Source organism: Podarcis pityusensis (assembly GCF_964106645.2).
Source record: "Podarcis pityusensis genome assembly, chromosome: 12".
Lineage (NCBI taxonomy): Eukaryota > Metazoa > Chordata > Lepidosauria > Squamata > Lacertidae > Podarcis > Podarcis pityusensis.
This window is the reverse complement of record NC_138037.1, coordinates 52,745,763-52,770,874: the sequence shown is the minus strand read 5'-3', so window position 1 is coordinate 52,770,874 and position 25,112 is coordinate 52,745,763. Positions and strand designations below refer to the sequence as shown.

Here is a 25,112-nt window from a genome sequence, read left to right as displayed (position 1 = left end):
GAGCAAAAAGGGGGTTGGACTAGATGTCCCTTGTGGTCCCAACTCTATGATTCTATGAAGAAAGCCCATGGGCCTGTATCCACCTAAGAGAATTCCAAATTCCCACTTTTTACAGCCCCTTTCCACTTTTGCTGGAATACCCAAAGTGGCTGGGGAACAATTGCTATCTTCACTCAATCTACTCTTGCTGCACCCTAGTCTACCTGAGTGAGTGAACTGCTGGAAGAGTGAGAGTCTTTTGTGCTAATATTAGTGAACTCAGAACTCAGGTAAGGGGGAGGCAGAATCAGAAATGATGGAAGACTGGAGGCAGAAACAAGAGAAGGAAAGAAAGATATGCACTTGTAGAGAGATCTATGGTGATACAGAGAGATCTGTGGATTGAGAAACAGAAAAATACAGGGTTTTCATGACAGAAAATGAGAACCAGCAGTAAAGAGAGCTGTTAGTGGAATTTTAGAATAATAATTTCATTTTGGATTGGGGGCGTACCTGATTATCACCTGTGCTGTCTCTGTCCATTATTTATATTCCTGCAGAAGAGATTATACTATGCCCACTTTCTTTCTGCATGATTCTTTATCTTCCCAATCTTAAGCATCAGGGCTGATATGGTCGCCCTGCTGTTCCAGCCCTATCAAGTAGAATATTTTTATTTTTTTAAACTCTGTGGGATGAGAGACTAAATGTATTCTGAAATTAGCTCAACCACAGGTAATTGACTTGTTGTGGCAGGAACTACTGGGCAAACACCGATGGCCTTTGTGAAGGATATTTCACAAAACCATCACACCAATGTTGCTTCTGACACTAAAATCCCTGCTTGTGGCTGAGTGCTGATCAAAGGTGTTTAAACTGATCCAATAAACTATAGGATATGAGATCATCTTTAATATGGTCTAATGTGGGAAATCATTTTTTAAAACCTGGTTATGATTTGCTTTGCTGGGTTTTTGTATGCTAATTACGCAGGGGGAAAGGATCTTGATTTTTTGATTTTTTTTTAATCAATGACTTGCTTTTGCCTCGGCTACAGTCTGTTTCTACAAGTTTGCATCCTGTCTGATAAGCCATATAGAGAACTAGACTTCTAAAAAATCACTGTGTTAATATATTAATGACACTGACTGTAGAACAAAGCAGAGACAGTGAGGACAGCGGAGAAGATTCCATTCAACACTGCATCAGCCTTTGGACTCTGAACTGTGCTATGTATTCAGCATGTACCATAGGGAGGGGAGTCCAAGACCCTGTCTCAGGTTGAGACTGCATCCACAACAGCACCCAAATGCATCTACAAAAAGCAGATTCCTAAAATCCAGTCCAAACATCCAGGTTTTGTAGAGTTCACCAGTTCGTCTGTATGGAGAAAGAGGTGGGGAAGGCTCTACCAGCAGTGTGGCTATGAAATCAAGAAAAAAGTACGTCCCTGAAAAAGCCGTGATGTTTTGGAATAAGACATAGTCTGTTGAAAGACTTCCATTGTCTGGCAGGTTAATTTGTCACTCAAACGTAAAACAAGGAGTCAATGGTGCTTGTGAACATGGTACAAAATGTCCTACTTAGCTGCAATTTTAGAAGTTGAACACAGATGTTATTGATGCCGTGGTTTACACACTATATTGTCTTAGGGCTGACGCCCTGGTATGTTCTGTCTCTTCTATAATCTGGCATGTCTTTCACTTTCATGTGCCTTTGTGGCTGGCAGAACATTTGTAGAAAGAGAGGATATATTAGGAAGAAACACAGGCTCATCAGTCAGAGTAGAATGACAGGGAATGTTATTGTTATTTTGCTCTTTCCCTTTCCCTGTGATTAATACCATTTGATCAGATTTCCTGAATGTCTGCCTATTTAAACATGTGGTTCATTACCCCATGTGATTTGCATATTCCTGCAAACAATAAACCGACATACCTGCCTTGAACTAGCTTATATTAGAATAGCTTTTTTTAAGAAGTTTGACAAGGTTAGAAAGCTCCTTCGATCCTGACCTGATAGTTTAAGGGTGCACTTCACTGAAACACACTGGGTGTGACAGTTTTGAGCAACCTAACAGTTGGACCACCAAACCCAATGGAGTCAAGATTTGTGTCTATCTTATCTGCCATTTATAAAGGCTTTATTTGTAACTAATACTTCAAGGATGTATAGTTTCATCCAGTGGTTTTTTTCTGGGCGGATGCAGGAGTACGCATACCCCTAAACACTTTGTGAACCTATGTACTTTTGTCCATTTACTGTATTTATTTCCCCCGATTTGAACTACAAAATGGTGATTTTCTGGAGTCAAAATGAGAGTACGTACCCCTAAACATTATTATTTTTAGGGGGGAAAGCACTGGTTTCATCCTTTTAATGCTTAGGCAGAGTATTGTATCGTATTCTGTTCAGCTTGATGATCATGCATATTTCTGTTGTTATGTTTGTATTAGCAACAAAAAGTCCCAAGTAGAATATGGAAGTCAAACTGACCTAATGAACTTCAGATACCATTCCTCTGAAGTTTAAATGGTATTTACATTTTTCTTCCTTATACTATTGTAAGGAATGAAATGTAATTTTGTGTTTCATCTTAAGCACATGTGCAGTTTCATCAAATTTCAGAAGAATGCATGCCTTTGCAGCATCCAATATTTAAACATGATGGGTGGTATTCAGCCAAGTTTGACACAGAATAGACCTACTGAAATGAATGACCCAGTCTTTGTCATGTTTATTAATTTTAATGGGTCTACTAGGAGTAAACCTTAGTTGAATACCACCCATAGTAGAGTACAGTGGCTTAACTAAAGAAGAGGGCATATAATTTATTTTTGTTACTATTACATCAGCAGATTTCTGCAAGGACAAGCGGATCAAGAAAAACATTTAGTCCAGTTTCCCTTCTACTTCGTAATCTCTTGTGGTTTGATTAAATCCTCCAAAAAAATCACTTTTTGAAGGATTCCTAGCCCTCCCACTTGCAAACTGATACACTGCTTGATTGTAAAAGGGTGAGGGTGATCACGAATGGATGGCAAACATTTTATACATCATAGGGTTGATGGTTGTGCCAGTCTAAGGGGCCCAGAGCCAGTTTCTTTAGGAGGAGCCGCACCAATGCGTCTTTCAAGGCAGCAGAGACCATCCCCTCACACAATGAAGCTTGGACCCAACCAATCAACCCCCTTTGGCAAGATTTCATAAACCAGGAGGGACAGTGGTCAAGAGGTCATGTGATCAAACATATTGCTACCAGTGCCATGTCCACATCAGCTGACTGCTTAGCTGAAACTGATCCCACAACATGTCCTCAATAGCGGCAGTGGGTGCTTCAGATGGAGCTGCAGCAAATGCAGAATCAAGATCACTCAGAAGTCGAGTGGCTTTATCCTCAAAGTGTGTAGTCACTTGGTCACACTGGATTTTCAATCTCTCTAGAGTAGCAGTTCTCAACTCGTGGGTCCCCAGATGTTGTTGGACTACAACTCCCATCATCCCTGAGCTCTGGCCTTGCTAGCTAGGGGTGATGGGAGTTGTAGTTCAACAACATCTGGAGACTCAGGTTGAGAAAGGCTGATCTAGAGGTTCCTCCCACACAGTGGGAATCAGTAACCTTCAGACCATTCGAAAATATCTGCAGGCCAGCTATTTGAGCAGGGGTCAGCAAACTTTTTCAGCAGGGGGGTGGTCCACTGTCCCTCAGACCTTGTGGGGGGCCGGACTATATTTGGGGGGGCAAAATGAATGAATTCCTATGCCCCACAAATAACCCAGAGATGCATTTTACATAAAAGGACACATTCTACTCATATAAAAACACGCTGATTCCCGGACTGTCCACGGGCCAGATTTAGAAGGCGATTGGGCTGGATCTGGCCCCTGGGCCTTAGTTTGCCTATCCATGTATTAGAGGATGCAAGCGGCAAAATAAGCCTTTCTTGCAGTCTATACTGCCACATAATAGGCATGATTATGTCTCCTAACCAGTGTTTGATTGGCACATTCCACATTCGCAGGAGGAAGATGATAAATCCATAACTACTGTCCTCCCCCAGTCACTCACTCACTCACTCACTCACTCAGAGAGAACCCCACCAAACCAAACTTCAACTCAACCAGGCTCTCACACTGGGTCACCCAAGGCACTGTGGCTCCCTGAACAGGTGGTCATGATTAGTGCATTTCCCTTCCGGGATGTCCCCACCATCTGTGACAGGACGTCTTCTAGTAAGGCCACACTCACACGCCAACTTTATCCACCCAGCCAGCAATGAAACAAAGCTCCACACACTGCAACCAGCACACCTGCAGGCAGGCATCATACAGGACAAGCAAACTGACACATACACCTTTGCTGGCTGGGAGAGCAAACCAAAACCACCAGAATTCCTATAGGAACAATTGCAAAGTTATTTACTAGAAACTACTTCTCAAAAATTAGATACAGCTTCTCATAATGTTGAAATCAACTTTGTGACAGAATATATTAAAAAGCAGCTTTTCAGTTGATCACCGATTCCAGTATGTGCAAAATACAAATCCTATTTTGTCAGTGCTGTAGTACATTCTTTTCTAATTAGAATTAGATCAACTGAAAAGCTACTTTTTAATATTTTAATATATTATGTCATGAAGTTTCTAGTAAATAACTTTGCAATTGTTACTATACGGCCTATTACATTTATGTGTTTTTTCAACGGGAGAGCAGACCAGGCAGGGCCCAGGATGGTGCAAACAAGTCTTTTTCCTCCTCATAGAATCACAGAATTATAGCGTTTGAAGGGACCCCAAGGGTTATCTAGTTCTCTGTAGGTCTGCTCCCAAGGGGGAAGCTGTGATAGGGCTACTGGTGAACAATACTGGAAAATAATATATACTTTTGACAAAGTACGCATTTCAACAATCATCCTTAGAACACGGGAGGTGCTCCATTTTAAAAAATCACCCTTAAGACTCATGCCTGACAGATAAAACCTGAAAATGTGGTAACTCTAATCTCTATGGCGTCTTTCTTTTCCAAAAAAAGAAGAAGTCAATGTTGCCTTCCACAAAAGTTTGCAAATGGAATTGTGGAAGTACACTGTGAATATGACAGATATGTGAAAAATTCACACAACCTTTTGATAATTATGTTGAAACCAGTATGGGGAAAAAAGATATGCGTCAACTCTCTGCACCACAATAAGTTATAGAATCATAGATTCATAGAATTGTGGAGTTGGAAGGGGATCCCAAAAGTTATCAAGTCCAACCCAATGCAGTGCAGGAATCTCACGCCACGTGAGGTAATTGATACTGCATAAATTGCATGTCTTGAAAAGTTTAATACCAGGGAAGATTCTTATTGTTCTTTGCAAAATGTCCTGAACTAAAAAATAAATTGAAAAAATCCTGCCAAAGGATAATCCGTGTGCCCTTGTGGAATAAATCCTGCTTTTTAGCATCTGGTTAAGATGCCTCAAGAACTATTTTTGACACTGTACCACAAAGGGGAAAGATTTGGCTATTCTGTCAACGAGAACACCAAGCACCGGCCTAGTCTTGTTATTACATGGTCAATGATGAAATGGGCTAAGTATATAACTGATGAAGGAAATGTATATTGAGAGCCTTCAGAATGGGGTGTAGTCTATTGCTCTGCGCCCATTTCTGTCTTGCCAACTGACAGGCCTCAAGCAGAGCCTTTGAAGAGAGCACAACTACCCTGTCTCAGTTCAGGGAGAAAGGCAGACAGATGGCGGATAGCATAATTATCACAGCACCATTACCCTCCACAGCATTCGCCAGCTTGAAACACTGCCATTTTCAAAGCTTATGAGGAAAAAAACCAAAAAACAGAAGCACGAATTCCTGAAAATACTTTGTGTTGCACCGCTGTACAATCTGAGACCATATCTGGTATCATGTTCATCTTTTTCTTCATTTACAAACTTAGGAAGAAACCACACAAATTTAATACATCAATTAAAACAGCTTAAAAAATAAGATAAATATTCCGTAAAGCCCAATTCCTAGAAATGAGCATGCTCACTTTGTGTGCTTCTTCAGGCATACAAGCAGGCTCTGGGAATATTTTTGACACACACACACAGAGAGAGAGAGAGAGAGAGAGAGAGAGAGAGAGAGACAGACAGACAGACAGACACTTCCAAGTACTACATGCTTCATTCATACCTGTGCCTTATTGGAGCACCCCACCCCATCTGCTTAGCAACCATAAATAACTTTTTTATATAAGTTCTGGGTAAGATAAATAGTGCCCTGTCTGTGTGAAAGAGTGTGTGAGTGTGTAGGGGGCATTTTTGTGTTTACAATGAAGGGAACCGAGTAGGAGATTGAAGAAAAGGAGAGACACAACTGTCATTCATTGTTGTTCCTGACAGCCTTTTGAGCTGAAGATGGAATAAAAACGCTTTAAATAAATGTACAAGGACAATGTGGCATGTATTGCCCAGACTGACCTCTGGGTAACTCCTGGAAAAATGACCTTGGCTATGAGAATAGTTCCTGTAGCCCTGCAACCAGGGCACAACGGCTGACACCCAGTCTTTGCAATGAACTGATGGTTGCACAACCCCCACGAATCTGTGCCCAACAATGGCCAACTCCTCAAAAGCTAGTTATGAGGAAGGCTAAGATCCCCAACCCTGTCCTAGCAATCTGGGAGTGAGGTAACATTCCTTTCCAGCTCCATTTGGCACCCAACCGAAGTAAGGTTCAAGCTGCGTAACAACAAAATACAAACATCATCCGTTGAAACCAGGCATAAGGCCATTTTATAGCAGTCACAGCCGGAGAGGAATACTGAGTTGGGAATTTCTGGAATTTCTCCCACCTCAAAGTGGGCACTATCCTGAAGGGAGAACCATCGCTTTTTTATATCACATAATTTCCTAGAGCTAATATTTTGGTATACAAAGCATTACAGTGGTGCCCCGCAAGACGAATGCCTCGCAAGACAGAAAACCCGCTAGATGAAAGGGTTTTCCGTTTTGGAGGTGCTTCGCAAAACGAATTTCCTATGTGCTTGCTTCGCAAGACGAAAATGTCTTGCGAGTTCCTGCGGGGTTTTTTTCCTCCCCCCCCTTTTTCCCAAGCCGTTAAACCGCTTATCAGCTGATGGCTAAGCCGCTTAACAGCTGATGCTAAGCCGCTTATCAGCTGATCGTTAAGCCGCTTATCAGCTGATCGTTAAGCCGCTTATCAGCTTATCGTTAAGCCGCTTATCAGCTGATCCTTAAGCCGCTTATCAGCTTATCGTTAAGCCGCTTATCAGCTGATCCACTAAGCCCGCTAAGCCGCTAATACTGTAGCACTAATCCGCTAATGGGCTTGCTTCGCAAGACGAAAAAACCCGCAAGACGAAGAGACTCGCGTAACGGATTCTTTTCGTCTTGCGAGGCACCACTGTACACACTTATGTGCATATGTATATTACATTATATACATTATATTAACACACACATATTCATATTCATACACACAATCACAAATATACACAAGCATACTATTTTTTTCTTAATTTTACTCATGTTGCTATTGCTTATTCTATCTAACACACAAGCTCTCTAACAAGTGTTACTAAGCATGAGTTTTTTTGACTGCTATTGAGAACTTGGCAAACATCTGCTGTTTGTTATTCATCTTGAACAACATGTCGGTCACTTTAAGACCTTGGTAATCAAGTCAATATGTATGTTTGTGAGTGTTCTTTTCTTAGAAACAAAAAAACACAATAAATTGGAGAGATATGCATACACAACTAAGGCAAATGTAACCACATGTATACCATTCTAAATATCTTATGAATTGGGCCCATAGATAGTCTTAAGTAATATTATCATGAATCTGAAAGAGATTGTTTTTTATTTTAAAAAACACACTTATACAGCATACAATCTGATTATAATCTAATTTGCCTTGCAGTTCATGGCCATATATTGCCTTTATTTATCTCAAAAAGACACATGTTTCAGATCATGCTCAAAAATATTTGAACATGCATGCACACTCTTCTATGGGTAGAGATGGCCATTCATCACACAGAGGTCACTCCCTTGGGGAGCTGTCACTGAAAGGCAGCACAGGCCTGCAAGTTGGTGCAACCACTCATCTGGGAAGGGGATAGAGATGTAGTAATGGTTATTATCAGATAATGGAGGCATACAATTTGGACAAGAAAATCAGCTTCCAGGTGGAAAAATCAAAATTAGAAACAGAATTGTTAGAACCCAAAACTAAGATTTTGTCAAAGATGTATAACTTGCTGTTGAAATGGAATACTCAGGATGAAACGGTGAAATCTGCTATGATTAAATGGGCACAAGACGTTGGACATAACATAATGATGGCTGACTGGGAACAGTTGTGGACCACAGGTATGAAGTTTACGGCATGCAATGCCTTAAGAGAGAATATTATGAAAATGATATACAGGTGGTACATAACCCCAGTCAAGCTTGCAAAAATCTACCATTTGCCCTATAATAAATGTTGGAAATGTAAAGAAACTGAAGGTACATTCTTTCACCTTTGGTGGACGTGCCCAAGGATTAAGGTTTTCTGGGAGATGATTTACAAGGAATTAAAAAAGGTATTTATATATACCTTCTTGAAGAAACCAGAGGCCTTTCTCCTGGGCATAGTCGGCCAATCGTTGTTAAAGAAGGACAGAACTTTCTTTATGTATGCTACAACAGCAGCAAGAATACTTATTGCAAAGCATTGGAAGACACGAGATCTACCCACCCTGGAAGAATGGCAGATGAAGCTGATGGACTACATGGAATTGGCGGAAATGACCGGTAGAATCCGAGACCAGGGAGAAGAGTCGGTGGAAGAAGATTGGAAGAAATTTAAAGACTATTTACAGAAATATTGCAAAATTAATGAATGTTAGAATGATGTTGGATTGAAGTTAAGTGGTTTCTAGCTGTAATGGTATAAAAGAATATGGAAAAATTGGATTTTCAATACGTAAAAACCTGGGAAAGGAATTGCTGAACTAATAAATTGAACTGGAATACAAAAAAGGGAGGTATGAGGAGGTCCAGGAAACAAGTAAATGAAAGAGAAGTGATGAAAAGATGTAATTGTTTTTAAATGGTTTTTTTTTTTAATGTATTTTGTATTTTTCTTTTTCTTACTTATGTATCATTCTTTTGAAACTTTAATAAATATCATTTAAAAAAAAAAGAGATGTAGTAATGGCAAGCTGCAGCCACAAGCAGCTCTCGACAACACATGGGATGTTCTTTAGCCCAGTATATATGTGCTGATATGTTTTCACCCTGTTTCTGCATTAACTAATATTAATACATAATAATATTATAATAATAATAAATTTTATTTATATCCCGCCCTCCCCAGCCGAAGCCAGGCTTAGGGCGGCTAACAACAATAAAATAATGCAACATTCTAAAAACATTTCATTGTAAAAATTAATTAAAATCAAATTGATGGCAACCATTAAGCTGAAGTTCTGTGAAGAGTGCATTTTAAGCTTGTTCAAATCTAGAATCAGAATCAAAAGAATCTTTATTTGACAGAAGAATCAGTCACTAGCCATAGCAATACAATAAAATACAATGTACTTAAGATAGAGGTAAAAACTTAACTACACAAAATACACCCCAGAGGTTTACATCAATAATCTGAAAGCTGCATTCGATTCAGTCTCTCAAGTAAGACTGTGGGATAAGTTGAACTCTTCAAGTATAGATAAAAGATTATTGTTCTTGATTAAATTTCTGTATAAAACACTCTGCTGAAAGTGTGTTGCTCTACAAATGGACAGCTCACAGGATCCATACCACCACAAAGGGAGTTAAGCAAGGTTGTATCCTAGTTCCCACACTGTTTAATTCATATATAAATGATATTGTCCAAAGTAACATCCCCAGAGTAACATGCCCCTAAACTGGCCACAAAAGCCACCTCTATATTACTATACGCAGATGATGCGGTACTTCTATCTCAAACAAAAGTGGGCCTAAAATGACTTATGAGGGCATCCTCAGGATATTGCCAAAGAGAACAGCTGGCTGTGAATTACAAGAAAACTAAAGTCATTGTGTTTTCAGGAAACTATAAGCCCCATAGATGGTATATGGATAATCAGTTGATCAAACAAGTTAAAGTCAAATCTATTTAAATAGCCTGCTGAATTGGCAGTGGGGGTGGGAAAAAGCACAATACTTGTGGCAGCCCCTAAGCTTTGGCCTGCTTCCTACAACTATGAGGCAGATTCAGGAGTCTGCTTCTTTGTAATGGCCAGCTGGCCTTCCATGCCAAGCAGGCTTGCTATGGTTAGTTCTGTTTTATTGTTTGTCTCATAGCCAGCTCTTGGTTTCATCTTGCCCTCCTGCAGGTTTTATGATTTTATTTATATTATTAATTTTGTAACTGTAGCCCACTTTAAGAATCCGATGGACTAAAAAGCAGGCTATATATTGCCTGAACACATTGTGACGGCTTCTGTAAGGTAATGCTTAGTTAATTGGCTCAAACAATGAACAGAGGGATTGTTTCATTTCAAACTGGATGTTTTGCAGTAACAAAGAGGAATTGGCCCTCTTTGCACTCATCTGCAATACAGAGTTCTTCTATTAGAAATACAAGCTCTGGTCAAGAATGACAGCTCATCTCCCCTGCATTCTGGCATGTTTTGGTAGGAAGCCTGCAAAACTGTAAAGAGCTTGGAATTATATACAACATAAAAATATGACAAAAAGGGAAGCTTTCATCTCTCATGGCAGAAAGGGCTGTTTTTGTTGATACATATGGAAAAAATTAAGCCCAATTATATGTTGTGCTTTGGCACTGGGGTTCCAACTTTACCACAAACTTCGATCCCCGACACACACACACACACACACACACACACACACACACACGATATACCATTACAGTCAATTCCACTCCTGAACATTTGAACTCAAACGTTGTAACACAGTCATTTTTGTTGTTCAAAAATTGCTTGAAATGAACTGTGTTATACAGTGATACTGTATTTTAGAGTCCTTTTTAAAAGGTTATCTTAGGGTTATCCCTGTGGATTATTTATATGTATATATATTCCTTCAAATGTAACATGAAATATTCTGTGAATAAGGTATACCCCAAAATACTGCAATTCCTGGCTTTATAGGCTTGTTTGATCAGGACTTTCTCTATATCCCATGAACCTATAATCCAAGGATTTCCTTCAAGCAGTCCATTATTCATTTATTCAACACTGAGTATTCATCAATAGGGTCTTTACTATGGTGAATACATTTTGCTTGGATGTTGCATTTCCAGCAAAACCCGAAAAAGGATACATTACTGAAGTAAACTAACAAAATTTTAGCAAGAAAAGTCAGAAAGCCTGGGATCTTACAAAAGATTCATTTCATAATCCATACCCTATTCAGCACTGAACAAATGCAGATCTGCGCTTGCATTCTCAATACGATAGAGAACCTAGCAAAAATATAGCATGATATTGTACAATCACACTATAATAGCCTAGATTCTTGGCACACCCAAAGTCAGAAATGAATAAGTTCATATATACACAGAAACTGCTAGGGTGGGAACTTCCTCTTTGGGATGCTAAATGTAATTTTTGAAATTGACATACGATAATATTTTAGATTGGGAAACTCCTGCCAGCTGATCCTCTGATGACCTTCCCTGTGACTGAGAACATCCATACAGCAATCATTTTTCAAGCATTCTGATTTCTACAGGACCAAACTAACAGATGCAACATTTTAATCATTCCCAAGTGCAGTAATGGCACAACTTGCATTTTGCCAGTATATTCAGCACTTTCTTGTTCTGTGAGCTGGCTCCATATGCCAGTGTTAAAGTCAATTTGAGCTGTATAAACTGTGTTCTTGTGCTGGGAAAATGGAGCAGAAAGCAGCCGTGAAAGGCAACTATCAGATAAACGGTAAATGTAACACAACTGAGGGCGTGTCCACACTTGTCCTGTGCCAAAAAAGCACAGGTCTGAGCCATTTTTTGTTTGTCCTCCTGCCGCTTTCCTGGGTAAATCTGCTGTTTACCGCTGAAGCAGAACAAACATCTATCTGCAGAAAAAACAACTGGCGTTTGTACCCTGATTCAGTGATGAAGCAAGTTTTTCTGGGGGGGAAGTGGAAGTGTGGACAAGCCCTGAAAGTAGAATGAGGAAAAAGGGTGATCATGAATGGAAGGCAAGGCAATACCTTATTTGTTTGTTTGTTTGTTTGTTTGTTTTTAATATTTAATGCTGTATTGTTTTTAACACTTGATTGGGAGAAGCCCAGAGTGGCTGGGGAAGCTCAGACAGATGGGCAGGGTATAAATAATAAATTATTATAATTATTATATTATTTATTTAATTTTTAGGCCGCTTAATTTAATTTTTTAAAAAAAACCTCTTGAGTGGTTTACAACAAGAAAACTGTGATAGAAAAAGGAACAATAACATTTAAAAACATTTCCTGTAAACTAAGTAGAAACAGAACAAACTTATAAATCACACATATAACTGAACATATCACAAAACAGAACTAAAATTAAGAGTTAGGGTTCAGGAAAGCTTAGGAAAACATATACATTTTTAAAGGTTGTGACTGTCTCCTTCTCATGAGGGAATGCATACTGTGGGCACTGTCACCAAGAAGGCCCTCTTCCACATTGCCACCAAGGTGACAATCTGCTGGTTGTGAGCATCAGATAACAAAAGAACAAAAAATAAAAATACTCCTGCTACAAAAACCAAAAAGTGCAGCCCAAGCCAATAAATGTTGACATTTCAATACAATGTTAATAAGATAGTATCACAAGAAAGAAATATGATGATATACGAGCGAAAAAGAATGTGGTGCATACAAAATATCCAACTTCTAATAATGTCCTCCTTCAAATCTCCCCTGAGATGAAAAGTCCAACAAAAGTGCAATTCATTTCCTTCAACCATAGTTCAAAAGAGGAGTCTGAGAGGAAATTTACTATTTCAATGGGAAGCTGGCCCAACTGTCTATTTAAGCCAGTGCCTTTATTCATGAGCATTCATTATAGGGGGGAAATGGTTTTCAAAACAAAATTAACCACAGTACATGTTCTTTCACAAAGATAAAATGCAGTGAATAAATAAATAAACAAAAAATTGCTATGACAGGGCAGTATACAATATATGTTTTCCAGAAATAGAAATAAAAATTGCCATATAGAATAACATATATTTTAGAAAGTGGCATGCCTGTCTGTCTGTCCATTTGTTTGTTTGTTCTCTATACGTTTGGACGGCTCTCAAGATATCATTGCCAAATCCATCTTGAGGGCTCCCAAAGTGGGGGCCGTGCTCTTTGTTGATGTTCAGACTCTGACCACTATTTTGAAACAAGACGGTGGACCAAAACGTGATTTTGCCATGACTTCACCCAGCTTCCAGCATGATGGGTCCAAACTCACAATAATAATAATAATTTATTATCTGTACCCCGCCCATCTGGCTGGGTTTCCCCAGCCACTCTGGGCGGCTTCCACAGAGACCAAAAATACACTAAAATGTCACACATTAAAAACTTCCCTTCTGAATGTCTTCTGAATGTCAGGTAGTTGTTTACCGCTTTGACATCTGATGGGAGGGCGTTCCACAGGGCGGGCGCCACTACCGAGAAGGCCCTCTGCCTGGTTCCCTGTAGCTTTGCTTCTTGCAGTGAGGGAACCGCCAGAAGGCCCTCGGCGCTGGACCTCAGCATCCAGGCAGAACGATAGGGGTGGAGACGCTCCTTCAGGTATACAAATTACACTATCCATTTAAAAAAACACCACATATTTTTATTTCTAAAAAAAAAACCACAGGCAGCCGAACAGCTCCTTGCCGATGCAGTAATGACAGAAAAGTAAGCTTGGTAGGCACATGGTAGGCACAATTATTGTCTCTTACCTGCGTCTGGCTACATCTGCTGCCAAATTTGCACCACCTGCACTCCAGCTGTCATCTAGCCTGCTTCATCACTTGGTGCTCCTCACAAACCCGGTGGCCTTTTGAATACTATAGTGCTGGGGTGGGGAGCTCAGGAGAAACCATTTCACTTGCTTTCTCCACCTCAGCACTCCACAGCAAGACTGGGGTGTTGACAGGAGCACCAACCACGCCAGTCAAAAGCTCTCCCAAAGCATGCGGGGATTTCAATGTTTCAGTCTCTGGAGGTCACACCATCCCAAACAGTCCCCCATCCCTGAAGGGGGAAGTGCTACCAATAATCCAAACCTCACCAGGAATGGTCCATCCATGGTAGAAGGGTGACTTGAATCCTGCCTACAATCAAATCATTCCCAAACCACCCTGACAGGTTATGAGAGGGTGGTATGGAAATACTTTTATAACTGAAAAATACAGAAAACTGTTCTGTAGTAAAAACAAGAAAATGACTTGCCACATGGGTTGACCCCATGGTATACTGAGACAGCCATATGACTGTCATGGCAACCATGAAGACCTCAGCTGCCCCAGCAAGGATATAAAAGCTCTCTAGCATCATAGGGCTAGAGCACCTGCTCTTCTCTAAGGGCCAACCAAGATGTGACACTAATTACATTATTGGTTTTTGTTCTTTTTTCCCCCTTTCCCAAATAGGTGTAGCCTACATATGCACCTGATCTTGACTGGAGACTGCAACATGGAGGAAGGAGTTTTAAGCCTATGCAGCTGCTATTTGGCCCAGGAGGAAAGTTGCTTTCCTTCCATGGCAAATAGGAGCTGTGGGTTGTAGAGGTCGTCTGGATCAGAACCATGACAGGGACAAAAGGTTACAACACTATTGTCTCACTTCACGGTTGCAACTGGGAATCCCTTCCTCCACATCTGCTACTTATTAAAGAAAACAGAGAGAGAGAGAGAGAGAGAGAGAGAGACCAATCCCAGAAGACTTTCTTGGGTGTTTCTTTGACTACATGATTAGAGAAAGCAGAAATTAGAATGCTCCTTTCGGTCTCCTCCATCACATTCTCTGAGTTGGAGGGTGATGGAGCTGCTTAACTCATGTAGGCTCTCCACACATTTTAGAACTCTGGAAAATTGGGGTTTTAAAATGTGTGGACAGCCTACACAGATGACTGACAGGTGGGTGGCTCAGTCCACCTGTCCAAAGTAGTTTGCAGAGGGGTCCACTTTTGGATCCCACCAGCTGCATAGAACTTAATGGGAGCTGAGCAAAGCAACCGTCCTTTGCCTAGTTCCATTACTTCAGCCCCACCTCAGGATTTCAGCTGAGGTCACAACATTATCTTCCTCTCTGCTGAGGCAAAAATAATTACGCCTCAACCACCACTGAAAGATGTTTCTCTAGCCACCTTTAGACTTCCAGTAAAAGTATTAAAAACCCATTCCGCTAGTAAACTTACATTGCTTGTCTGACATTTAACCAAAACCTTCCATTCTACAGCCAAAGACCATTATAATGTTTTTTTGACTAACACACAGTAACCTGATTGTAGTGAACAATGGCCCTCTATCCTTTCTAATAACTTTAAAAAGTCTGTAGCATCGCATTATTGACTCACATTACATCTGTGAGCCACTTGTAACAGACCACTCCTAAATGTTGGCAGGATGGCCTCCCTGGAGGACCAGGCTCCCCTAAATGTTATCATTGTCTCAGCTGCAAGTACCAAGAGAACTGGGAGGAGACCTTAAAACCTGGGCCAGAAGTATAAGAGGCAAGCATGTTGTAGAAAGGCAGCTGGCTATGAACGGGCTTGTGTAGAGATGCATGGTGCTGTCCATCACCTCAAACTTTCCAGGAATCTTAAATGCACCATAAGAAGTCTCTCAGAGAGAACTCCAAGTTGCACTTTTGAGATATGGATTCACTGCTCTTCACATATGGAGATTATGTTCTTCATATAGTCATATTTTTTCTCCCAAGGTGATGAATATGTTATATGTGTCATTAATATTTATTACGATGACTAACAAAGCAGAGATAAAGGTAAAGGTAAAGGGACCCCTGACCATTAGGTCCAGTCGTGACCAACTCTGGGGTTGCGGCGCTCATCTCGCTTTATTGGCCGAGGGAGCCGGCGCACAGCTTCCGGGTCATGTGGCCAGCATGACTAAGCCGCTTCTGGCAAACCAGAGCAGCGCGCGGAAACGCCGTTTACCTTCCCGCCGGAGTGGTACCTATTTATCTACTTGCACTTTGACATGCTTTCGAACTGCTAGGTGGGCAGGAGCAGGGACCGAACAACGGGAGCTCACCCCGTCGCGGGGATTCAAACCGCCGACCTTCTGATCAGCAAGTCCTAGGCTCTGTGGTTTAACCCACAGCGCCACCCGCGCAGAGATACTGAAGTCTTAAAGCAAAACGCATTGGCTTCCATCTTCTTCAGCTGCTCTGATGCGAATCAAAGGGTGCAGAAACCAAGGAAGCAGTTACAGAACACAACATTCACATTAATATTATGTTTGCACATGCTACTCCTCAATAACAATGTGAAATATTATAGAAGTTTCTGTGGAAATATTGCTATCACTTGAATCCTACAGCACAAGGTTCCTTTATTTAATGATCTGCTAAAAAAGAGAAAACCTTTCCCATCAAATATTTTTCCTGAGCAAGGGCTTCCATTCAGGACAATTTTTTAATTTATTGACCATCATCATAAGAAGAAGCCTTAAACTCAAAGCCTTTTTCTGAAACGATAGACCTATCAATGAATGAAACTCTTAGTCATGGTTCATTTCAGAAGCCGCACTATATCACAGCCCCCCAGTACAGATTCTCTTTTCCTTATTCTCACTCTTCATAAATGCAAACAGATGAACTAAATAAAACACAAGCCTACAGAATTATGGCTTCCTTTATTCTTGTGGTAAAGCTATTTATACACAATTGGCACATCATTTTATCAAGTGGTTTCTTGAACTTTTAAAAAAAGGAACCATTCAGTTTAAGAAGTGAATGGTTTCGTTTGAAACAACCCATCATATGTTTGGTAGTTAACAAATATGAATTGACTGTGTGGTGCTGACCTGTTATAACATCCAAAACTCAGGAGACCGATGCGGCTCAAGCCTGGAGTCTAGACTAGCTTAATGGAGTGAGACAACCAGTGGCTTATCAATAAAGAGAGAGAGGCAAAAGAGAGGGGCCAAATTTGTCACTGGGGGGAGTATAAACCCCCAAACTAAATTCCATTTAACAGAGAGCAGAGCTTGGCTGTACATCTTGCAGTTCAGTGAAGTATACCATTCTACATACTGGGCAGTTACAAGTCAAACTTTATTTAAAATACATGTTAAACTTTAACATGTTGATCTCCTACTACCATATGCATGCCAAAAATTGTCCACAGACCTATTCAGTTAGGTTTTGGGTCAAGTACTACCACTATCAGCCAACATTTTACGTATTCCATGGACAACTATACTGAACGCCAACTTCAATAATTGACTGGCAGGCAAATGTAATATATCCAGTGCTATGTTTCTATTAAGCCTGAATGAAAGCAAACGTTGTGAAAAGGAAGGGTCTTTCATGCTTGGCTTCAGACAAGATCCTCAGCTTGTATTACTGAGTGTGACTCCACTGACTTCCAGAGCTCTGCCCTTGTTTTTTTCCCAGTTGATGACTTAGGCATGTTTGTATTGGGGCCCTGAATTACCTTTATGAAACACAACACGGTCATCCTACATAGAACCAATTCTAACTAAATAAACAATTACATCAGTGAAAAGAGAGATACTCTCGGTTGGTTCAGGTTAGTTTTGCATGTGGCCTTAGGCAATTTGTATTGGAAAGGCAACTAATAAGTGAATAATACATAAATAAAAATAAATAATAAGCAAATAAAGTATGTTTTTCCTACAAGGTAGGGTGGAAGGAAAACAACTCCTAGGTCCCCTATTGCATATTGTTTATAGATTGCAGAAAGAAGCAATGGTCCATTCTATGCAACAGTGTCATGAAACAATGTATCATTTGAACAACTCTACAGAATTTGTTCAAAAAATAATGATTGCTTTGTCCTCGGCTTTTGTTTCTAGTTAGTTATTAGCTGGTTAACTTGTTTCTCCTTGAGATCTGCATAGGTATATATTTTAAAAAATGTTTTATTGTTTTAAAACAGTATAATGAAAAACATGCAGATATTTAAAAACCAGTAATCCAGTAATGGCCTATTTAGACTTGTCATATTTTCCTCCTTTTTCATTCAGTTCAGAATGGGGCTGCTAATCTTCTCTTCTCTCATTAGGATCATTTCCCCTCTCTCCTTAAGCCTTCTGCACTTGTTTCTCACATTAAGTTCAAGTTCTAGTCACTGACTGGGACTGAAAGAGCTGCTTTCAGCATGCCCAAGGGTTTGGGCATGCTCAGTAGGATTTTTTGAAAATATTATTATTTGAACAGCAGACCCCTGGGCTATATTATAAATGTTTTTTTGAAACTTCTGACTGCTTCAGAAACTGTTTGTTCTGAGGCATGGGGAAAGGGATGCTGTTCATGAAACACAAGCCAGGGTAACATAGAACTAGCTGTGCAGTTCTTTGAATCCTAATTCTTACAAGGTCTTTCATTGGTTCATTCGCTGCTCAAACACTTCTCCTGCAAGACTCCTTTCTCCCACCTCAAGCTCTTAGCATGATTCTTCTTATTCAGAGAAGGATCCCCCATATCAAAGAATCTTCTTTCTCTAAAATGTCTACTCAAACCCAAATTCTCTTGAAAAGCTGTCCCTAGATTGTAACCAGCATTAAGCATTTTCTGTGATACTACACCAAACAAGCATGAAATCTGATAATATCCACAAAGTAATCGAAAAGATACACTGCCAACTATGCAATTGCGTTATTAGTCTTGCAGCCATTTTAAAGAATAAATTACCAAATAGCCAAATTGACAACATATGACTCATGTCCCAACTCTATTTAAAACAGACTTGAAAGCATGTACCCAGTGCTTGATGAAATCTTACAAAGAGGAACAGGGAAGCAGGATTGTCTGTAGTCAGGCTTGGGACTTTAGTGGCAGAACAAGTGGGATCTGTAACAACAACCCAAAACCCTGCAATGCTAGCACATTGATGTTTTATAGTGCAGATGGGCAGGTTCTTGGCATTAGAAGCTCGCAGTCTAAACTCTGATATAGAAAACAACAGAGGAAGAGTAAAGAACTGGGAGCACAGACACAATATATCTTTTTTCAGTTACACATTCTCAGACTGAATTACAGGGTTGAATTGGAGTAGGGAAGGATGGAGAGCCTGAGGCCCTCTAGATGTTTTTGAACCATAGTTACGACCATCCCTGATCGTTGGTCAAGCTGGCTGAGGATGGTGGGAGTTGGAGTTAAACAACATCCAGAGGGTCATATATTTCCTGTCTCTGGAGTAGGGCATAGGAATTAGGGGATTGTGACAAAAAAAGGTAGACTTTGAGGAGAGCGTTGAACTGATGTGGATAATTGCATAGTCTATAGAGCTATGGTCATCTTGGAAACGGAATCTGCTCAGGCTTTGGGGTAAGGGAGGATGAAAGGGAAAAGGTCATGTTTCCACTGACATCCTAACATTCCAACTGCTCTCAGACATGGAATAAACCATGTGTGGGGAACCTCTGGCTTGCCAGATGTAGCTGGACTTCCATTTCCATCCTCCCTGGTCATTGGCCAAGCTTGTTTGGATTTGATATCCCACTTTATCACTACCCGAAGGAGTCTCAAAGCGGCTCACAATCTCCTTTCCCTTCCTCCCCCACAACAAACTCTGTGAGGTGAGTGGGGCTGAGAGACTTCAGAGAAGTGTGACTAGCTCAAGGTCACCCAGCAGCTGCATGTGGAGGAGCGGAGACGCAAACCGGGTTCACCAGATTACGAGTCCACCGCTCTTAACCACTACACCATGCTGGCATTGTTGGGCTGATGGGAGTTATAGTTCAGCAACATAAATGGCCAAAATTTCTTCACTGGGACTAAATAATAGGATGGCTTAATCTGTTCCTAATTTAGACTGCTAGGGTTGCTGTTTTTTGTAAGTATGGAAGGTCAGAGGTCTTTGTCCCATTTTTTGGTTTTTAAAATATGTTTGTGCATCATCAAATTATACATTTTCTGTAAAGTAGTTGTATTAGTATAATTTTGGGTGAGGAATCTCAAGTGCTGTGTCTAATTATGAAAAAGCTTTTAAAAGCTTTAGCTTCTATCCGTATTCTTTTTATTTAAAAAATGTGCTATTTAAAATTACAAAAAAAATGTGAAAACATTGTGTGTGGGAGAACGTGAGAGTCCTACATCTCACTGTGCATAGGTCAAGCAGTCATTTACATCCTGTATTATAATGCACACCTTGTTGTGTGGTATAACTAACAGAAAATATTATTCACTGAAGGTTTATAACAACATACCATTAGCACTAAGATAATAAACAGTATTAACAAACGTTCTATAGTTGCCAAGGTCATTGCTCATTTTTTACGTTAGCCACTGTCATTTCACACAAAGGTTCACTTTTTAATCAGATAGTTTACATTCTGGGGATTACAGACTTTTGAACTTTTAGTTTAAAATAATTTTGATGAGGAAAGCAGTTGAATGTCTAAAAGTAGACCCCTCTCTCCATTTTACAAGTGCAACATATTAATGTTATAAGTTTCAAAATGCTCTAATTCTTTCTTTTGGTTCTTTAAAGATGGATTGCTTGAAACAACCACGAGAAAAGTATTATGAAATTCAGGTAGTGTGCAATTTGCCCAGTGCAACCAAGGTAAAAAATTAATCTTGCTTTATATGAATCTACTTAAAAGACAGAGGCGATCATTTCAAAACATCAGCAAAATAAAACTATAACAAATTCTCAAAAATTACTGTCCTCAAAAATTGCTAAAAAGGAAAAAAATGCACTTTATTTTAATACAACTTTGGTAATATTCCATGTAAGTTTGTAGTACTAGGCTAGAAGAGACAATTATGTTAAAATCCCAGTTTAGTTAGAAAGCTCAGAAGACCTTATGCACATCACTGTCTATCAGTCTACTCTAGTGTACATGGCTGTTCTGAGGATAAACTGATATGACCCCATACAAACTGCCCTGAGATCCTTAGAATAAGGAAGGGATACAAATGTGATTAATATTAAAAACACATTGTAACCAATCATAATTGTAGCAAAACATGAGTAAATATACTATAATCTCATAGGAGCATACAGAATCAAGGCAAAGACCACAGACTATTAGACCTCCGGGGTTACAAGGCGACTGCAAAAACCATTGCACTAGTCAGTGATCTCTCCTCCTTCTTTACATGAATCAGCTCAATGGTGTAGTAAAATGCAACAAATGTCTTTTGCCTTAGACAGTATATAAATTGGTATGCACTGCATTTATTTCTGATTGTTCATCATTTTATGCTCTGTTCTCCCTGAATATATATTTTCTTTGTTTGACGACAGACTTATTGTTGCATTATGCCAGCCTAAGTTGTTGCAGGGAGAAGCACTGTGAGGCACCTATCCATCACACCTGGCTGTGACTCCAGTTTAAGAAATATCACACACACACACAACTTAATCCTGCAGCTGCTGCAGTCAGAAGGAAGAAAGGCACCAATCTTACCTTTGGTATAATTATATAAACTGTTTACAGCAAGCAATCATTACTCTATGTTGTCACATTGTTGAAAAAATGGCTGTGTCTGAGGTCCTATGGGCAGGTAATGAAGGATAAAAGGTCCTGCACATTATTGCAAGGTATTCTGAACACTTGGGGTGGGGGGCAACGTAAAAAGTCAGATTTAATAAACTAATAAATAAGTCTCGAGTAATCTGGACCAGTTTCTACTTCATTATTTCTGTTATATTTGCTACTAGTAACCAGTGAATTTGGAATACTCTACGTTAAAACATGAAGGGATGCATAGATTATATGTCAATTCAAGTTCTTCTGCCTGAATTACTGGATATCCTTACCCAGGGGTCAGCAAACTTTTTCAGCAGGGGGCCAGTTCACTGTCCCTCAAACCTTGTGGGGGGCCGGACTATTTTTTTTTGGGGGGGGGGGAGATGCAAGAGCACCATGAGCCCTGGTGGCTGTTTACCTGTTTCTTGCGAGCGACAGGGGCTGCTGGTGGCGGAGGGACAAGGAGTGGCACGCGAAAGGGCTCTGGAGTGGGGCTGCTTTAAATGGTGGCCACTCGAGTGCTGCTGCTGCTGGCACCAACAAAGCCAAGCCCTCTTCCTCCTCTAGGCAGGGCAGGGAGAAGCCAGGAGGAGGGAGGGAGGAGGCGCCACTGCCGTGTGAGGGAGAGGGAAAGAACGTGTGCGCCGGCTATCCACGCAGCAATTCCTGGACCGTCCATGGGCCAGATCCAGAAGGCAATTGGGCCTGATCCGGCCCATGGGCGTTAGTTTGCTGACCCATGTCCTTACCTATCTGGAGAGAAAAGTCATAAAGCATGTTGCAGCAATTCTGAGTTGGGTGACTGCATAAATCTAGTTTGTTATTTAGTCGTTTAGTCGTGTCCGACTCTTCGTGACCCCATGGACCAGAGCACGCCAGGCACTCCTGTCTTCCACTGCCTCCCGCAGGTTGGTCAGGCTCATGTTTGTAGCTTCGAGAACGCTGTCCAACCATCTCGTCCTCTGTCATCCCCTTCTTCTTGTGCCCTCAATCTTTCCCAACATCAGGGTCTTTTCCAGGGAGTCTTCTCGTGAGGTGGCCAAAGTATTGGAGCCTCAGCTTCACAATCTGTCCTTCCAGTGAGCACTCAGGGCTGATTTCCTTCAGAATGGAGAGGTTTGATCTTCTTGCAGTCCATGGGACTCTCAAGAGTCTCCTCCAGCACCATAATTCAAAAGCATCGATTCTTCGGCGATCAGCCTTCTTTATGGTCCAGCTCACACTTCCATACATCACTACTGGGAAAACCATAGCTTTAACTATACGGACCTTTGTTGGCAAGGCGATGTCTCCTTGAATAAATGGTGCCTTTAAAATGCTCCTACGACTGGTGCTCAAAAACGTATTTAGACTAGCTCTTGGCCTGTGATCTACAACCTTAAAGCCAAGCATAGTGGCAGGAAGTCATGTAGTGAGAAAAGCATGTGTAGATGGATTAGGCACACGTATCTGCCTTAAAAGGCCTCATGTTTGCTGATGCAAATTAGGACACTTCTAATGTGGCATGTTGTGTTTTTGTCTGGACTTTCAAAAATCTTACTGGTTTTGAACCTACTGCACAATTATGTAGATCCTCTGTTCCTGATCACTTTCTGGTTGCATGTTTTGCTACCTCCTTAGCATGCTAAGGGCAGATATTGTGATGGTTGACAGATCCTGGGAAAAAGGAGTGTCACATTTTTTTCTCTAATTTTGCAATCTTGTCATGCCAGAGAACATTCAGAATAAATGTTCCCAACATACATACAATAGAGAAAACTCACACTGAGGTGACGTTATCACTTCAAAAATGAACATGAGAACTGAGTTCAGATGTTGTTTTACAACTCTTCATTATCAAGCACTGTGACTAATAGTCACATTCACTATCATTTGTCACTCTTCTCAGTAGTCAATAAAAACATATTCATGATACCTGGGAAATTTAGCCATCAGCTACACAGACATTAAGAAGTGGTTTTAATTACATATTTACAATTTTACTTCTGTTATATGCAACATATCCCTATAATATAATAGCTACAAGATGTCTGATAACAACTTTAACCTACGGAACAGACAAGAATTGAAAACAATTTCTGAAGAATTGGGGACATTGTTACCGATTGGCAAGTACACACGAGAGCAACTCACAGCCTCTGCGGAGCCACTCAGATATGGGTAAACATAATCATGTATGAAATCTTTGAAAAATAAGTCCCCATGGTACATTCTTGATGTACTTGACTGTGAGGACTATATACAGCAAGCAGGACTGTTTCATGCTGTTCTTAGCTTCACGTCCTCTCTGTTTATTTTTCATGTGTCCTTTGGCTACATTGTAGAGTAAGTGATGAGTCATGTCTAGGCTGCCCTATTTTACCTCTTGTTCTTTGAGACTGATGGAGAAGGAGACCAGTCAAGTGTGCAGTCCACAGAGTAACAGTTAGCCTTTGATTTCTCACATAGTAGTTAATCAGAACTATTAATTTAAGGCAACCATTCATGGACAGCTTACACTGGCATTGACTTTAGTGGGGCTATGCCAGCATACGTAGACATTTCGCCATTTTAATGATCCAATCCACAAACCGGTTAAGCCAGAGTATTTGTACTCTCCCTATTTTCTATGCCCTACCAAAACTGGCTGTGTTATGTTAAGCACGCTTATTCAGAAATGAGTCCCATTAGGTTCAGTAGGCATGCTCACTAGTTTAGGAGTGCAGTCCAAGTCTGTAACTAAGCTTAAAAAGGTAAAGGGACCCCTGACCATTAGGTCCAGTCGTGGCCGACTCTGGGGTTGCGGCGCTCATCTCGCTTTATTGGCCAAAGGAGCCGGCGTACAGCTTCCAGGTCATGTGGCCAGCATGACTAAGCCGCTTCTGGCGAACCAGAGCAGCGCACGGAAACGCCGTTTACCTTCCCGCCGGAGCGGTACCTATTTATCTACTTGCACTTTGACGTGCTTTTGAACTGCTAGGTTGGCAGGAACAGGGACCGAGCAACGGGAGCTCACCCCATCGCGGGGATTCAAACCGCCAACCTTCTGATCGGCAAGTCCTAGGCTCTGTGGTTTAACCTACAGTGTCACCTGCATCCCCAGGTAACTAAGCTTAAGTGGGTGTTAATGAAATAATTGTATATGTCCCTCTATTTACACCCATCTTCATTTTCATCCTCCTCCTCTGTCATTCCCCCATGTTGAATTTTAGTACTCTGAAAAAGCACTTAGGTTACTAAAACAAAAGCAACTGTGTTGAAACACACTGACTTCAATTAAACTAACAATCTAGTCTAACCTACATTTTTTCCCATCACAAAATAAATGCTTAGGCTGGGGCGTAATGTACAATGTAGCAAATAATTCTAATGGCTTAAGGAAAAAATACTTCAGTACTTTAGCTAGATTTGCTGGCATAAGTATTCAGCCTTCATAGGTCAATTGCCTTAATCTGAAACACTTCAAATTAATTAGTTTATGGCTCTATTGGCA

The 25,112-nt window shown here is 40.6% G+C and overlaps 1 protein-coding gene across 3 annotated transcripts in view; it reads right to left on the bottom strand.

Moving 5' to 3' along the window:
- Nucleotides 1-25,112, bottom strand: part of BBS9 (Bardet-Biedl syndrome 9) — a 220,530-nt gene that overhangs the window by 27,378 nt on the left and 168,040 nt on the right. The window contains exon 22 of one of the 3 annotated variants that reach the window (XM_080975777.1): nt 12,044-12,147. The exons of the other annotated variants lie outside the window; for them this stretch is intronic. Within the exon in view, the coding sequence (XP_080831903.1) occupies nt 12,059-12,147 (89 nt within the window). The 3' untranslated portion in view covers nt 12,044-12,058. Of the gene's footprint in view, nt 1-12,043; nt 12,148-25,112 lie in introns of those variants that run through there. 3 annotated transcript variants of the gene reach the window in all.